Here is a 17,739-nt window from a genome sequence, read left to right as displayed (position 1 = left end):
CACTTAGTTCTCAGTACCTCAAATAGTGTCTGGTCCGCAGACCTGAGGCACCGCGCAGGTGTGCCGGGGAGGAGGAACTTTGATTTGAAAGATTTGAAAACAAATGATAGGATCTTAAAAAGAACTCTAAAATGTATTGCGAGCCAGTGAAGGACAGCCAGCGTATGAGTTATGTGCTCCCTCTCACGAGTGCCAGTCAAGAGGCAAGCAGCAGCATTCTGGACCACCTGGAGACGCTTAATGGAGGATTGACTGACTCCAAAGTAAAGTGGCGTAGGTGGCGGCCATTTCATTGGAAATGGTTATACCGAACAACTGTTATAACGTACAGATTTGTTATGTCCCTTTGGGTATGTTGTAATGAGGTTCGACTGTAGGAATATTGTTGAAATCTTAACGATCCCCATACCTCGTCCCAACACGACAGGTCAAGTTGATGTCAAATAGCTCAACGTTGGTTTCATTCGACTGCAGCACTTTGACAAAGCTTTTTCTGATGTTCACATTTAGATGTTTACTGGTGTGACTGAACATACACAGTAAAGGACTCGCTGGCGTAGCAAGATTTTTTGTTTTTTACTCTATTATATGATCGGGATATTTTCTAAAAGGTAGTACTCTATAAATCGACAAGTAAATTAAAAAGAAATAATCAAAATCCAACCCTGAATTTCAGACATACATCTTGCATATATTTATTTACATTCCTGGTAAACAGATTGTGGTTTGCACACAAGAAGGTTTCATCATTTTGTACTCTGCCTGAAGAAATCCAACACATATAGAAGATGTCCTGTGTCAGTAGATACCCATTAAGTCGATGACGATATGTGGCTTCAGCCCTAATGGATTACCATTAGGGCTGAAGCCACATATCGTCATCATTTCTCACAAATCCAGGGTTGTTGAAGAGAACAGCTGACATCGTTCCAGGTTCCTAACCGAGATGATTTTGTCTGGATTTCAACGCAGTCCTGGTTCCCTAGGTTGTTCGGCTGCTCATTCTGCCAGAACCTGTGACACAGAACAAACTCTCAAATTCAGACAGAAACGAAACTCATGTCGCATCACATGAAATTCACGGGATTTTTTTTTTCGTCTCCACCCTTCCTTAGAACTAAGTGAAGTAAAACATGGAAGTGAGAGCACCTTGTTGGGAAATTTTCAAATAGTACAAACTTACTCTGTAGTGAGGGGGGTGCCATCCACCCAAACCCATGTTCCTTCCTTGATATGATCGCTCAGACCAATCCACACATCCTTGCTGCGCCCCAATAAACCATTAAGGAATACCTGTTTTTAAAGACATAACTGGAATTTGCCAAAATGCATATTTTCAAAATGCAGAGTTACACAACCGAATTCCTTCATGCCCTTGAGGTTTCATTGTGTCCTGCACACACTCTCAACAGCTTGTGACAGATGTAGGAAAACAACCTCGGAACATACGTAACCGAATCACCTTTGCGTAGCACAATTGCTTCGTGTGTAGCATGAGTAAAGCCAAAAACTCAGTCAAACAGCCGTTCATATCTCACCAAGTGAATGCCTCATTGAAATTGGAATCTGTCAGTCTTACCTGTTCCTCCCTACTGTTTATGACAACCAGATCAGCTCCCCTGCTGATGCAGTCAAGCCTGCTCTCTGCCCATGTCCGACTCAACTTCGACACAAAGTAGCAGTTGCCGTCAAACTTCTTCTGACGTTTTGGACTGCACTTAATGAAAAGGCTCAGTCCAATTATTGGTTGACAGTCACCGCACCCGAAATGACCCTCACGAGATAACATTTTGAAGCGCCACCATCAAACAATATTGGTGATCGTGCACAGTTAGACCCCTAGTGGTGGTGGTCAAGCATGTGCCCTTTGACCCTGAGAGAAAACTGCCCTTTCTTTTCTTCATTAGCAAATTCCATAGTGTATAATGTTTAAGTCACTTCTGGTTACTTTGAACAATCTTGATTTAAAATTTTCATTGATCATCAAAAGTTTACCCTGAACCCTTTGCAGAACAACAGCCCAAAACTTAATATTTCCACCTCGATGGCAGACAAGAATTATGATCTCTGGGTCCTTCACAATTTTTTCGACCTCCCAACTATGGGCGCCCTGGTATTAAACTGTTTAAACCACAGCTGTATACAAAGTGCTTTCCATGGAGCAAAACTAATTCATATAACAAAAAACAATAAAACATTAAATTGATAACACAGACAGGAGAACGCACAAAAAAAACAGTAAAACTAAAAATCAAGTCTCATTCTGAGTCAGAAGTCAAAGAATAGAAAAGAGTTTAAAGATGGGCAGCGAGGGGGCCTGCCGAATGTCAGTGGGAGGTCAATCCAAAGAGAGGGACCAGCAAAGAAAAGGCTCGATCCCTTCTGAGCCTCCACTTAGTTCTCAGTACCTCAAATAGTGTCTGGTCCGCAGACCTGAGGCACCGCGCAGGTGTGCCGGGGAGGAGGAACTTTGATTTGAAAGATTTGAAAACAAATGATAGGATCTTAAAAAGAACTCTAAAATGTATTGCGAGCCAGTGAAGGACAGCCAGCGTATGAGTTATGTGCTCCCTCTCACGAGTGCCAGTCAAGAGGCAAGCAGCAGCATTCTGGACCACCTGGAGACGCTTAATGGAGGATTGACTGACTCCAAAGTAAAGTGGCGTAGGTGGCGGCCATTTCATTGGAAATGGTTATACCGAACAACTGTTATAACGTACAGATTTGTTATGTCCCTTTGGGTATGTTGTAATGAGGTTCGACTGTAGGAATATTGTTGAAATCTTAACGATCCCCATACCTCGTCCCAACACGACAGGTCAAGTTGATGTCAAATAGCTCAACGTTGGTTTCATTCGACTGCAGCACTTTGACAAAGCTTTTTCTGATGTTCACATTTAGATGTTTACTGGTGTGACTGAACATACACAGTAAAGGACTCGCTGGCGTAGCAAGATTTTTTGTTTTTTACTCTATTATATGATCGGGATATTTTCTAAAAGGTAGTACTCTATAAATCGACAAGTAAATTAAAAAGAAATAATCAAAATCCAACCCTGAATTTCAGACATACATCTTGCATATATTTATTTACATTCCTGGTAAACAGATTGTGGTTTGCACACAAGAAGGTTTCATCATTTTGTACTCTGCCTGAAGAAATCCAACACATATAGAAGATGTCCTGTGTCAGTAGATACCCATTAAGTCGATGACGATATGTGGCTTCAGCCCTAATGGATTACCATTAGGGCTGAAGCCACATATCGTCATCATTTCTCACAAATCCAGGGTTGTTGAAGAGAACAGCTGACATCGTTCCAGGTTCCTAACCGAGATGATTTTGTCTGGATTTCAACGCAGTCCTGGTTCCCTAGGTTGTTCGGCTGCTCATTCTGCCAGAACCTGTGACACAGAACAAACTCTCAAATTCAGACAGAAACGAAACTCATGTCGCATCACATGAAATTCACGGGATTTTTTTTTTCGTCTCCACCCTTCCTTAGAACTAAGTGAAGTAAAACATGGAAGTGAGAGCACCTTGTTGGGAAATTTTCAAATAGTACAAACTTACTCTGTAGTGAGGGGGGTGCCATCCACCCAAACCCATGTTCCTTCCTTGATATGATCGCTCAGACCAATCCACACATCCTTGCTGCGCCCCAATAAACCATTAAGGAATACCTGTTTTTAAAGACATAACTGGAATTTGCCAAAATGCATATTTTCAAAATGCAGAGTTACACAACCGAATTCCTTCATGCCCTTGAGGTTTCATTGTGTCCTGCACACACTCTCAACAGCTTGTGACAGATGTAGGAAAACAACCTCGGAACATACGTAACCGAATCACCTTTGCGTAGCACAATTGCTTCGTGTGTAGCATGAGTAAAGCCAAAAACTCAGTCAAACAGCCGTTCATATCTCACCAAGTGAATGCCTCATTGAAATTGGAATCTGTCAGTCTTACCTGTTCCTCCCTACTGTTTATGACAACCAGATCAGCTCCCCTGCTGATGCAGTCAAGCCTGCTCTCTGCCCATGTCCGACTCAACTTCGACACAAAGTAGCAGTTGCCGTCAAACTTCTTCCAGCCGACCCCGCAGAGCGTGCCTTCAGAATGTCAACAAAGAGATTAAGGAGGCCATCGGGTCACTGGACCCGTGTCTAAAGTGGTTACTTACTTTCCACTTTGATGGTCATTTTGTCCACGGTCTTCTGCAGCTCATACCTTTCTGTCTCTAGGCTGCTGTGATTTCTGCATAGCCGCTCGTATTCAACGCGCAGAGTGTTACATTCACCGTCCACGTAAGTTTTTTGTCCCTGCAGGAGTTTGTACCTGATCTGACACATGCTACTCCTCTCGCTCAGCAAAGTATAATTTCTTTCCAGTCGGTCCTTGTCATTCTCCAGCAAAGTGTAGTTTTTTTGTAAATAGTCTCTGTCTTTTTTAATGTTGTCGTAGAGGGACTTTGCCACATCCCTCTCAGAAGCCACTTTGGCCTTATTGGCTATAAGTCGCTGTTTCTCTTGAACGAGGGTTGCGTAACGGGCATCTAACTGAGCTTTCTCGCTTCCCAGTGAAGAGTAACTCTGTTGTAGCTGATTTTTCTCATTTTTCAGATTGTTAAAGCGGGACATGCAATTATCTCTTTCAGTTGACAAAGTGGCCTTACTTGTCAAGAGAAGATGTTTCTCTCTACCGAGGGAATTGTAGCTGCTCTGTAATTGCACCTTCTCTTTCACGAGCAACTCATAACTGGCCTGTAACTGGTCTTTCTGGCTTCTCACTGAAGAGTAATCGCGCTGTATCTGTTCTTTCTCATTTTTCAGGGTGTTAAAGTGGGACCTCAACTGATCTCTTTCAGCAGACAAGGTGGTTTTACTGGCCCGTAACTGGTCTTTCTCTAGAACCAGGGAGTCATAACTGACCTGTAACAGGTTTTTGTTCTTCCTCAATGAAGAGTAATCAAGTTGCAACTGGTCTTTCTCATTTTTTAGTTTGTCAAAGCGGGACTTGAAATCATCTCTTTCTGCATCCACATTGGTTTTACTTATTAGTAGAAGCTCTTTCTCTTTAACGAGGGAATTGTAGCTGGTCTGTAACTTGTCTTTCTCTTGAACAAGAGACTCGTAAGTGGTCTGAAACTGGTCTTTCTCCTTTTCCAGATTATTGAGTCTGGACTTGAAGTCATCCCTTTCAGCAGTCACAGTAGTTTTATTGGCTTGAAGGCTTTCCTGCTCTTTCACGAGGGAATTGTAGCTAGTCTGTAACTGGTCTTTCACGTTAATGAGTGACTCGTAACTAGTCCGTAACTGGTCTTTGTCTGTCCCCAGTGTACTAGTCAGGGTATGTAGGGCATCAATCTCCCTATTTAGGATGCTATAATTGGTCTGCAACTCATCATGCTGCTGCTTCACACGCTGGAAGTTGGCCCGTAGCTCATCCCTTTCGGCAGTCAAAGCCATTTCATTGTCAAGGAGTCGAGCTCTGTCTGACACCAGAGACTCATAGTTCGTCTGCAACTGGTCTTTGTCCCTCATTAGGTTATCCAGTGTGACCTCAAGCTCATTTCTTTCCCTGTGGTTTGTGTCTGTGGGAAAGATGTCATTGTGGAGATGGTCGGATTTAGCCTGGTGCTCCGTTGAAAAACGAGGCAATATCTCATCTGTGAAAATTGATTTTAGGTGTTTAAATCGGTTGAAAAAACAATGCCCCTTACACCCATGCTTGCACAGAGTGACGTACAGTAGATTAACTGTCCAATGTTACCGGCCAATAGGACGGCGCACAGCAAACCAAGAGACACAGTGATGCATCTGGATGACTTTTTCTTTTGTTGAAAATTCACTGAATTGAAAGGAAAATATTGTCAATTTATAACAATAAGATGAAACATTTTTTGGGCTCCCATTACATCTGTAATGTAAAATAAAGAAATAAGTAATGCCATTTCTTGAAATGAATTATGTACATACATTTGACATGTATTTCAAATGTGTATTGAGCAGCACAACAGTATCATCTAGCATAAACATGGCAGTGCTTTCTCCTGACCTCCATCTTATTTTGTTGATTATCATTGTGCATTACCTTCAGTGACAATCCCTTGCATCGTTAAGTTCTTTTTTAAATAGCCGCAGTCATCAAGTTCCATGGAATCCATGTTTATCTGTGTTTTTTCCTAATTCTGAAAGGTGAAAGTTGTAGCTTGGTAGAAAACAAAAACAAAAAGAATGTAGTCAGTTGTGACAGTTTTCAAACGTGGATTTCGTACGACTGTAAACATATACAGTATTTGTTGGAGCAAAACAAACAATGCAGATCTTGATTGCTGTATTAGAAAATATTTGAAATGAACCCAAAAATTATTTTGTAATTTTATTTTATTTATTTTTTATTAATGGGACAATTTGACCCAGAACATATCCCCCCCCCAAAAAAAAAACAATCACTCCATCTGGCCAACAAAATAAGACACATTCATGCATATTCCTTTTCATTTTTGGCTGAAAAAAAACGACACTTTTAAACGCAATATGATGAGATGCAACGATTGTTTTTGCTTCCAATCTTTTTTTTTCAGTGTGTCTGTTTGATTCTGTTTCCTGTGACTACTTGGTTAACTGAATGTGAATTGTCTTGTTTCACAACTACAGATTTGACACCCCATGTTTTACAATATCTAATTTACATCAGTGTACCATTATAAAGCCGTGAAAAGTCCTTACCTTTGATCCGTGATGATGGATAAAGTGGGTTCTGCTTACGCATTAAATCACCAATAGATATATTTTTTTGTTTTTTTCTTAATACCAGAGGAAGCAGGACTTTACTGGGCTCTGATTGGTTGGAAATGAACATATTTATATTGACAGTTCATGATGATCCAGTGCAACCAGAGTTCATTGCCTTCTGGTCATGAATTTTGGGGAAGCGCTTGAGTGTCTTTTTTCTTTTCTCGGCATAATCAAGTCTTACCCTGTGCTTTCAGTTCCTCTTTTGCTTCACTTCAAATTCTGGCTCAAGTCAAGTGGGAACAATTCAAAATGATTCCAAAAACCAAAAGGTCAACTTCACTTGTTTCTCACAGAACACACGTGTATGTGTATATATACATATATATATATATATATATTATGATTCAGGTGAGCTACTGTAGTAGTGTTTTAATTCATACACAGTCTTGGATAACACAAGTAAAGAGTCAAATGTGGCTGAAACTGACATCTGAATATTTGAATATATGTCAAGATCTTGTGCTCAAAGCTAAATGCTTGTAAAAAATGAGCCAAAGTACATCTAAAATGGAGATTCTGTAGATGTTTTATGTTTTCTTCTCAAGCTTTTTCACAATTCTGACTTAAATTCAAGTGGCTATCTGATGGTAATCAGCTTGCTACTGTCAACCTTTGCAGTTAAATAAATAGTTACTTATTGTTTTCATCTGCAATCCTCTAAAACACTACTTAGCAGTTAAATGTGACTGAATCTTACGTTTAAATATTTGATGGAAAGTTAGTGGAAGGCCTACATGTCATGATATACCGTCAAGGGCGAAGAAAAAAAAACCCTCAGGAGTGGTTCATATTGCTTCTAAAATAAACATTATCTACACATTTGATGTTTTGACTGAGATTTAAGGTGCCTTCTTACCTCTAATTACTATGTACAAGCATGCTACAGTCGTTAACCTTGACCATCAAAGTGATGAAAAAATTACTGGCAAATGAACTCTCAAATAATACAAATAACAAAAATGACAATAAAATGAGTGAGAATCAAAGAGTCATTTGAATATTTGATGGAAAGTTGACAACGGCCCATATTTAACGCTTTATCGACAAGCTCGTAAGAACTCCAGGCATGAACCGCAGTACTTATACAATGAAGTGAGAGTGCGAAGACAAATGGGGTCCAATAAACTTTGAGGCCTGTGTTGAGATTTAACATGTGGATCCTGGCAAAAAGACAAATAGGATTAATGTGCCTTAAAGTCACACTTCATTAACAGACAGGGGAAGAAGGGGAATGTTTTGAACGCAGCGGGATGAGCCTCTCCCCAGCAAAGTAAATCAAATGGGGATCAAGGAGGAAACGGGCGTCGCTTTTCGACACGGGCTTCAATCTTCCCTCAACGGGGAACTGCCAACAAGAAGATTTAGTTCTCTTTTCAGGCCACAATTAGATGCATAAGCACACTGTCGGAAGAATATTAAGCTCTGAAGAAGGCTGACATTTAAATGTTCATTTTGCAACTGGATTTATGAGGTTTATATCATTTTCAGAAATCATTCCATTGATGGAGTACACCGGGATCCTCCTTGTGGCGCGCTATTGTATGAAAATCATAAATTTAACCCCAAAATTTGATATATTGTATGAGAGCTGGGCGATATGACTATATATCGGCAAGACGACGGAAAAGTTTCCATCGTGCCACTTCTCTCCTATTGAGTCTATCGTTGCTTATCTTTTACTTAATACCAGGTGGCAGCGTGAACAACAATTTTGGGAAGTGATAATGATGACATAGTCATTGTTCATGACAAACTTTCAGTGCAAAATTAAATTTATCAGTTAATAAAAATCCATAAATAACCAGGTAGGTGAACACATATCATGAATGCAGATAATTGTTGCACCACTTTTTTAAGTGACCGGTAGCAGTAACTGTAGTGTAACTTTAGGTGTGCATTAGTAGAATTTTCCGTGCCCTTGTCGTGGTTCTTGCGGTGTGCAAGTCCTCAAAAGTGGGTAGGGCAGTGCCAGTGATTTTTTTTCCGCAGTCCTAACTGTCTATTGTGGGCAGATTTTGTCCTTTTTTGTGGTGTCCCCAAACCAAATTGTGATAGAGGATAGAGCATGGGTCAGTTGAAAGAGCCATATTGGACCAAAAAACAAAAAAACAAATATGTCTGGAGCCGAAAAAAATGAAAAGCCTTTTATAAGCCTTACAAAGAAGGCAACACATGTTGTATGTATCTACTGTATATTAGCTATATTAGCCTAATATCAAAATTATTAAGTTGGCTACAAATACACAATGTGCCTTCATGATTAATTTCTTTTTTCCCTTGCAGTGCATCCTGTAGAGCAGGGGTGCCCAACCTTTTTTGACAGAAGATCTACTTTTCGATCAACCAACTTCACGCGATCGACCCATTAGCTCACATGCGCACATATGTACGCACTCATACACGCATGCTATAATGAGCACCAGCCATAACGGCCCCTAAGATGATTGAGGCATGGGAGACACTTTTGCAGAGTGTTAACTATCGTAGCTCACGTGTACCGTTTAAAAATGCTTTTCTCGGCCCTCCACATTCCCATTCTTTGCCAGTACCCTCGGTGAACTGTACATAAAAACCTGCCTGCCATGCCATCCTGCTAAGAGAAAGGTGTGTCGTAGGCTAGAATGCAAATCCTCGTTGACAGAAATGTTGAAATTTAATATTTATTCTACACATTTTTACAGCATTGGAAAACGTTAAGAATGTTTGTCATGTTTGTCCTCCTACAGACACCATATTAAAACAAAAAAAAAATTCCCTCCCCCAGCTTTTTCCATTTTGAAACATTTTTGAAAAAGTTCCAGGGAGCCACGAGGGCATCGCTAAAGAGCCGCATGAGGCTCTGGAGCTGTAAGTTGCCGACCCCCGGGCTGGAGGAACATAGGACTGATTCGATGACTGCTATGTAGAACTGTCTAAGCAGCTCCTGTGGCAGGCCGTGCTTCCTCAGCAGCCTCAGGAAGTACATCTTCTGCCAGGACTTTTTCAGGATGGAGTTAATGTTGGCCTCCCATTTCATGTCCCGAGAGACTGTGATTCCGAGGAACTTGAAGGTCTCGACGGTTTACACAGGGCAGTTGGATAGTGTGAGGGGCTGCTGTGGTGAAGAATGGTTCCTGAAGTCCACCATCATCTCTGCAGGCTTAAGTGTGTTCATCTCCAGGTTGTGTTGGCTGCACCAGAGCGCCAGCTGCTCCACTTCTTGTCAGTACGCTGACTCGTTGACGTCTTTGACGAGGCCGATGACTGTGGTGTCATCTGAGAACTTTATGAGTTTGACGGCTGGGTGCATTGAGGTGCAGTCGTTCGTGTAGAGGGAGAAGAGCAATGGAGAGAGGACGCATTCTTGGGGTGCACCAGTGCTGATGGTGCATTTTGATGAAGTTGTCCTTCCCAGCCTCACCAGTTGTGTCCTTCCCGTGAGGAAGCTGAAGTTCCACTGGTAGATCATAGGGGACACACTGAGCTGGCGAAGCTTGGAGGTGAGGAGTTCCGGGATGTGGTGTTGAACGTAGTGATGAAGTCCACAAACAGGATCCTTGCGTAGGTCCTTGTGCTGTCGAGGTTCTCAAGGATGTAGTGCAGCCAGATGTTGACTGCGTCCTCCAGAGACCTGTTTGCCCGATAGGCAAACTGCAGAGGTTCCAGCAGGGGTCAGGTGATGTTCTTTAGGTGGTTCAGCACAAGGCGTTCGAAGGACTTCATGACCACAGGCTTTAGAGTGACAGGCTTGTAGTCGTTCAGATCGGATGTTGCTGCTTTCTTGGGGACTGGGATGATGGTGGACTGTTTGAAGTAGGTGGGACCTCACACAGCTCTAGGTATTTGTTGAAGATCTGTGTGAAGACCGGAGCCAGCTGGTCAGCGCAGACTTTTAGGCAGGAGGGGGACACCTTCTCGGGTCCCGCAGCTGTCTTGATCTTCTGTTGCTTTAAGAGCCTTCTCACATCCTGTATGTGGATCTCCTGGCCAGGGAATGAGGTCTGGGGTGTGGATAAGGTAGGTCTGGTGGGGTGGGCAGGTGTGGGGAGTGGAGGTGTCCGTTTCAAATCTGCAGAAAAACATGTTTTGATCATCAGACAGGTCCTTAATAGTCACTACTTGGGGGGATGGTGTCCTGTAGTTTGTAACTGTTTTCAGGCCATTCCACACAGATGCAGAGTCGTTCGCAGAAAACTGTTTTTTCAGTCTCTCTGCATAGCTTCTCTTTGCAATGATAATTTCCTTTGTCAGTTGGTTTCTGGGGTGCTTGTACAGTGCCCTATCTCCACTTCTCAAGGCGGCCTCTTCCTCTTTTCACATTTGCCTGAGTTTGGCAGTGAAGCATGGGTTGTGATTGTTGAAGGAGCGGAAGGACTTTATTGACACACACATGTCCTCACAGAACCTGATCTATGTTGCAGTGTCTGTGTATTTGTCCAGAATGCAAGTTGAAGCTTCAAAGACTTTTCATTTAGACTTTTGAAATCTGCATATTAAATGTTCTCAAAATTACATTAAATGGATCTCAATTTAAAAATATATTTCTCTTTGAAACATTATTATTATTATTATTATTATTTATATATATATATATATATATTTTTTTTTTTTTTTTATGCCAAATGAAACAAAGTAGGGCTTTGGATGAAACTCAAGTGGACGAAGACCCCCAGCCTGCTGTTCCAACTCATAAAGGCTTTGTGTGTTTTGTGATGATCATGTGACTCATGTGCTGTTAGCCTTCACACTTTGTGTGGGACCACACAGGCCTTGTTTACCGCATTGGCCTCGTTAACTGCATTTGTCCCATGTGATTGACACCTGTGGTCAGTGAGTCACAGGTACAGGTCTGGCCTTTACACCCCCGCCTCCTGCAGCCTCCAACACCCCACTCGGCTTACTTCACAAAGAGGCTTTGACAGCAACATTTCAGTGTCAGTGAACCAAATCTGCTATCTGAGTCTTTTGTGTATTTGGTGACTCTGCTCACTTGAATGAGTCTCTCGTTTCAACTTTTTTTTTTTTGTCAGCAGAGAGAGTCTGCTAACTCAAGTCATTGCACAAAATCATCTGAGTCCATAGTGTTCTGTTGAGTCCGCTGACTTGAATCAGTTGCCCAATTCACCTGAATATGAGTGCGCAATGTTTACAGTGAACTCCAATTCCACCACACCAATGAATCATTCAAGTCCACTGGGTTTCCTGTGAGTCCATTTACTTGAGTCTGTCTCTTGATGGAATTGAATCATTTGATTCCTTCATGTACATCACGAGTTTGCTAATTTGAGTCAGTAAACCAAATATTTTAAGCCTGCAGTGTATTGGCTAACTCAAGCCAGTCTCCCGAGTCAATTGAATCATATGAGTCAGTCGTATTTCCGCACAGGCCTTAACTTGAGTCAGTCACATGATTCGACTGAATCATCTGGGTTGACAGTGTTTTAGGTGATCTGCTGACTCGAATCAACAAAATCATGTTTCCTTGGGTTTTCCGTGTGTCAACAAGCTGAAGTCAGTCTTCTGATTCAACCGAATCATCTGAGTCAGCGGTGTTTTTGGGAGTGCATTAACGCTCGCCAATCGCCTGTTTTAAGTGAATCATCTGAGTTCACTGTTTCAATTGAGTCCACTTACTCGGGTCAGTGAACTAAACTGGAGTCTGCAAACGTGCCATGTGTACTGTAGTCTCATCAAGACGATTGTTTGAGATCAATTGATTGCACCAGCATTTCAAGGATATTAATCATGGATGTTTATATTGGATTGCCGAACCTTTTGTTTGATTCAGGGACTCAAGTATTCTCCAGTGAAGTCTACACACCCAACAATTACAGGGCTTGGAGAAGTACTGTACTCCGAATGTGGATCTTTAACTAGGACATGTGCAACATGCGCGGATTCCCAAGACAGGTCCAACCAGGGCCTCCACTGACTCCACAAATACCACAGCAACATTGGTCAAGGTCTTTTGTGGTTAAAAAAGTCAAAATTATCATGAAGTGCACAGACAAACTTGTCAGGAGATAAACGCTAAGGTTGGTTGAGTGAGACGGCAGGTTGTCATGGAGGTGGATGTCAGCGGTAACCTGAGGGCAGCCTTAGTTATTCTAGTCGCTCCACCAAGCGCCCCATCTGACGCATGATGGCCTTGAGGAGATCAAACACTGATCACTCACTCATCACCTAGGCCTTTGTTTCCCAACTATGTGATCATATTTTCGCTGAAACAACCCCCCAAAGCCTCGCCTTTAATTATCCCAAAACACACTGACGTTTACCACAGCACAGCTTTCTTGTGAGTCATTTCATAGAACGGCCGCCGACTGTTTTGGCTGCCGGCCTAAAGTCTTTCCTCTACGGCGGCCCTGAACTGGACTGACAGAGGAATCACATTGGCAGTTGAGAACACGCATTCAAACATCCACCAAGGTCAGTATTTTATTGAATGGCCTGAATCATTTGCGGTGTATGTGTCCTTTGTGATGAGTGGGAGTGGAAAGGCTTGATTAGATGAAAATTGTGTGACTCATCATTGCCAAAGATTGTTGGAGTCTTGACAAGCCAACATCTTCAATATGAAAATAAATAAATAAATAAATAAAAATGCTTTTTATTAAGTGATATTCAGATTCAGATTCAGAAAACGTTATTTATCCCCTACATTTAGTGCTCCAAGCAAACAGCTGGTTGTTTTGAATTTCAGAAACAGATAGAGGGCTGCAGTCATTGATGCACTTTAACCCATTAACTGAGCGGGACAATCTCTCACACACACAAATTCAAGGAAAGGAATCAGTACTTTGATCGGAGTCTATTTTAGCACAAATACTCCTTTTTCTTTCGTACAGTGTTAATACTTTTGCCAGGTCTGGTTGTCTGTTGCAGATCTATGAAACAAGGAACCGTTATTCTAAAAGTACCAACCACAGATCACCTCATCCTTGATTGTAAAAATCTCTGTAGCACGTCCCCGAGATGCACATCACGGTTATGAAGTGGTGACACCGGGTTATTATGAGCGTGCGAATGTGCTGACAGCGCGCTTCCTGCATCAGCCAAGCGCGGTGCAGCAATCAGAAAAACGATGGAAAACAAAAGATGAAACGTGATCGTGTCATCCTGATGGCGCAGATACCGCCTGAGCAATGTTGCGACAGAGAGGTAGACCTCATCGCTCGCATTGCTTCGCAAAGGGGGACATTCATCACTGGGAATGCAGAAGCGGTAAAAAAATAACAAATAAAATTATGGCCAGTTATGAATGTGGCGGTCACACACTGTTAAAACTTTATTTGCTTTTCATTGTTAATACATGTAATAGGTTGGCCTGTGCTATTCTACATTTACAAACTTATGTGCAAGTAATTTAACCTGTGATTTAATTAATTGCAAATAATGACGGTTGCACCACTTGTTGTGGTACATTTTTGTGGGAGGATATAAAGTTACTTGTCATCTAATAGGATAGTTTTCAACAATTTGCCAATCTCTAATTTTTTGTGGAAACTGGAAACAAATGAAATGTATCGTTCACCTCTGTATTCCAGTGGTTCTCAATTATTTTCTGTAATGCCCGCCCCCAAGAAGAAGAAAACATCTCGCGCCCCCCCTCGTGACTATAAATACCTGTAGTATCAGTTGTCTATAAAATTGTTGTAAGTACACTTTTGCATAACACTGTATCCTTATTAATGTTTACGAGATTAAAAAAGAAATATGGACCAATTTACAACAAAGAATAGCTTTATTAACTGTAACAGAAAATAGTTAAAGTGCATCTGAAATTCAAATGAAAAATTAAATGCTTAATTTAACTATAAATATTTTTGACAGACCATGTCAAACCATACGATACTGAAAAATAAAATTACCGGTAGATAAAATCAATAAATAACAATGCATTCAAACTGATCACCAACATTAACTCAGGAGCACAATCTTAAAAAACCTTTAACCTGCAAAACAAAAATATATAAAATAATTTGTGCATTTTTTTTTTTATTTAAAAAATATATAAAATAATTTGTGCATTTTTTTTTTATTTATTTTTTTTTATCAAAGATGATGTCTGGATTAATGGCTACAAGTAGCAGTCACAAAACGGGATGATTGCTGGCAACATTCGGCACGTATTCTCTGAAAAAAAAAACTCTTATCAACGAGATTGGGGTGTAATGTCTTTAAGTGACGCCTTAATTCATTTGGCTTCATGCTGTCCGATGTCTTTCCTCCCACCGTAGTCACAGTGAAGCCAAGCGCTACATACGCTTCGTCATATTTACTCATCTTCGCTTTCGGTAGACCTCTTTTCTCCGTCTCTCTCTGTCTGTCGACTTAGTGTCTACACCTCATACTCATACTCTGTGCCGTGTGCAAAGCGCGCATGCTCAGTGCGAACAAAACACCGTGCGAATGCTCCCTGCGCACTCTGCCAAGGAGAGCGCCACTGCCCCCTAATGTAGTCGAGGTGCAATTGCACTTTATTCTCGGACAGGAAAAAAAAATCAAAATAAAAAAGCATGTTCCCCGAGGCCAAACGCGCACCCCCTGACGGAGCCTCGCGTCCCCTCAAGGGGGCGCGCCCCACTATTTGAGAACCACTGCTGTATTCTAATTTGAGATGTGTTTCCCGGCCCCTGGGGCGTAAAAATCTGTACCTACAATTCAAGTTAAAGCTTGAACAAGTGCAGTGGAGTCAATGTCAGTGAAGTCTGTGGTTTCAAGTCCAATTTGACGACAGGAAGTTTATGCCAGAGCGGTAATGAAAATGGCAAGGTCCCGTTCCTACTTTGAAATTGATTTTTGCATTTCCTGCCATGAATTGAAGACGGACAGGACAGTCTGTGCGTACATCCATCCATCCATCCATCTCTGGTCAATCATTTCGTTGGTCACTTTGTTTGTCTGTTGACATATCTGTTGGTAGGTTGCTCCAGCTCTTTTTCCATCTATTTGAATCTAGACATTTTAGTGCGGATTAGAGAATGACACTCAAGAGAATTCCGTTCTTTGGATGATAGACAGTTGAACTCGGCAGGCATTAAAATTCCGTGTTAAGTGTTCTTGTGGGTTAGTCACCAAACTGGAAAACACAAAGTGGAACAAGTAAGACGGCAGCACATGGTCTCCTCAGGATTCCATGTCGAATTAAAGACTCACAACAAAGACATGAGCTACTAGGCTCCAGAGTGGAAAATTACACCGCACAGCATACAGCACAGATTAGTTGAGAGTCGGAAAGTGCACAACTCACGACCTCAGTGGAATGACTTTTTTTTTTCTTTTCCCAACAGCCTCCATTCCATGCTACCCAAATGGAGCCGAATGTGGAGGTTCTGTCAGAGCCTATAAGGAGATGGACGTTTTGCTTCAAAGCGGGTGTCACCGGTAGAAGGGCTATATCTAAACATAGCTTGAGGCCTGAGTCTGAGTGCAGCTTCTGATTTATGCTTCCTTTAGGTGCCTCACAGTCAACGAGGGATTCGATACCATAAACGCATCTGATTTGGAGTTTGACTTAATGCGTGCCTCGGGGATCCGCCGGCACCTCTGCTTATCGTTTGTGACACGTGATCGCTGGATTGAGCGAGTCTGGTCGTGAGGTGGAAGGGTCCCTTTTGCCCCAAGTCAGAGATTTTCTTTTACATGGACATTTGATGGCACAGCGGTTGTACTTTCACTGTGATTATCTTGACAAACATGACATGGATCCCCAGGTAATTGCAGCACCAGAGGAGGTGTTGAAAAAGTGACAGCTCGATGTAAAGAAATGATTTATACCTTTACAAACCATCAGATTTTATTCTCACTGATGCATGTCTGAATTTCTGTCAAGTGCCCTCAGAGGCTTCTTGACTTGGATCTCCTTCAAACCTTTGGAGATTATTGTCCTATTTTAAAGCAAGCACTCTGCTCGTTTATTACGAGCCGTCTATGTATCCTCTCTATCCTGTTTCTATATCTCCTCTCTGACTGTTTGTCCCTTAATCTGCCTTTCTGATCATCAGATTTTCAGTCTTCATTTGTCAATTAAGTAAGGCTTTTAGGTAAGGTAAGGTGTACATTGAAACTGTAACATTTATTTTGTGAATGAAAACACTTTGTTTTTCTTCTTTCTTCTTTCTACCCACAATCTTGCTGCTGTAGACTGCAAATTTCCCCAGTGTGGGACAAATAAAGGATATCTTATTTTATCTTATCTTGTAATAGTATTTGTCTTTCCTCTGTTTGTCCATTCATCGGTATGCCTGTCTGTCCATTTGTACATTCATTTATTGATCACGCAGCCAGTTGGTCTATCCCACTATCTGTCCGCCCACTGGTCATCCATCCATCCATCCATCCACGGTTAATAAATACAAGAAAAAAGAAAATGCTTTTTAACAAACAAAAAACTAACTAATACTACATTTTACATTTATCGAAACAACTAAAACTAATTCTTGCCCTGGGATTGGCGGGCAACCGGTTCAGGGTGTCCCCCCCTTACTGCCCGAGGACAGCTGGGATAGGCTCCAGCACCCCCGCGACCCTGGTAAGGATGAAACGAATCGGAAAATGGATGGATGGATGTTGGAATAAATGTAATTCTGTTATCCCATATTTACTCTCTGTGTAACTTTAAAACCTGTTTCAGAGTGATACTTCGCAAATACCTCATAGACAATGGGGTAGGTTGATAATGGTAGACTTGTCGGACCGGGAGAGCTCAGGCTGCTCCTGTTCTAGCTTTTAAGACAATATCTTGTTGTTAAGTGAACGGCTTCTGGTCAAATTAACTGTTGCTTGTGAGAAGATCACATCAACCCCAGGACACCATGTGAGGGACATCCCAAGCTGTGTACGTGGACCATCGACATCCAGCAGGAGCCGTTTGACGACATCTCAGGAATGAACTGTGTGTTCTCATTGAAACTCTCCTTTACTGAAACTGTTGTGGAATGTGAAAATACTCCCCAC

The 17,739-nt window shown here is 41.7% G+C and overlaps 1 protein-coding gene across 5 annotated transcripts; it reads right to left on the bottom strand.

The window, feature by feature from the left end:
* Positions 1-349: 349 nt before the first annotated feature.
* LOC109529061 (CD209 antigen-like) lies at positions 350-6,871 on the bottom strand. Of its 5 annotated transcripts, none has more exons than XM_019892212.1 (8): positions 6,733-6,871; positions 6,095-6,211; positions 5,750-5,851; positions 4,185-5,669; positions 4,074-4,113; positions 1,580-1,682; positions 1,184-1,293; positions 350-1,014 (listed from the first exon to the last, which is right to left on the bottom strand). In XM_019892212.1, the coding sequence occupies exons 2-8, from the start codon at positions 6,165-6,167 to the stop codon at positions 882-884; spliced, it is 2,046 nt and encodes a 681-aa protein (XP_019747771.1). In that variant the 5' UTR covers positions 6,168-6,211; positions 6,733-6,871; the 3' UTR covers positions 350-881. The 5 variants fall into 5 exon arrangements, with proteins under 5 accessions (XP_019747771.1, XP_019747770.1, XP_019747773.1 ...); XM_019892211.1 differs by having other exon boundaries at positions 1,580-1,693; positions 4,085-4,113; XM_019892214.1 differs by lacking the exons at positions 350-1,014; positions 1,184-1,293; positions 1,580-1,682 and adding exons at positions 2,741-3,405; positions 3,575-3,684 and having other exon boundaries at positions 3,971-4,113; positions 4,185-4,811; positions 5,148-5,669.
* Positions 6,872-17,739: the final 10,868 nt, after the last annotated feature.

Source organism: Hippocampus comes, unplaced genomic scaffold, assembly GCF_001891065.2.
Source record: "Hippocampus comes isolate QL1 unplaced genomic scaffold, H_comes_QL1_v1.1 scaffold129, whole genome shotgun sequence".
Lineage (NCBI taxonomy): Eukaryota > Metazoa > Chordata > Actinopteri > Syngnathiformes > Syngnathidae > Hippocampus > Hippocampus comes.
This window is presented reverse-complemented; position numbering and strand designations above follow the sequence as displayed.

Bases quoted from the DNA above. Each gene is read 5' to 3' on its own strand.
- LOC109529061 (XM_019892212.1), bottom strand. From the start codon at position 6,167: ATGGATTCCATGGAACTTGATGACTGCGGCTATTTAAAAAAGAACTTA. The intron at 4,114-4,184 runs GTAAGTAACCAC...GACATTCTGAAG, and splicing joins AATGACCATCAAAGTGGAAA to GCACGCTCTGCGGGGTCGGC. The intron at 1,015-1,183 runs GTAAGTTTGTAC...TCTGTGTCACAG, and splicing joins GGCACCCCCCTCACTACAGA to GTTCTGGCAGAATGAGCAGC.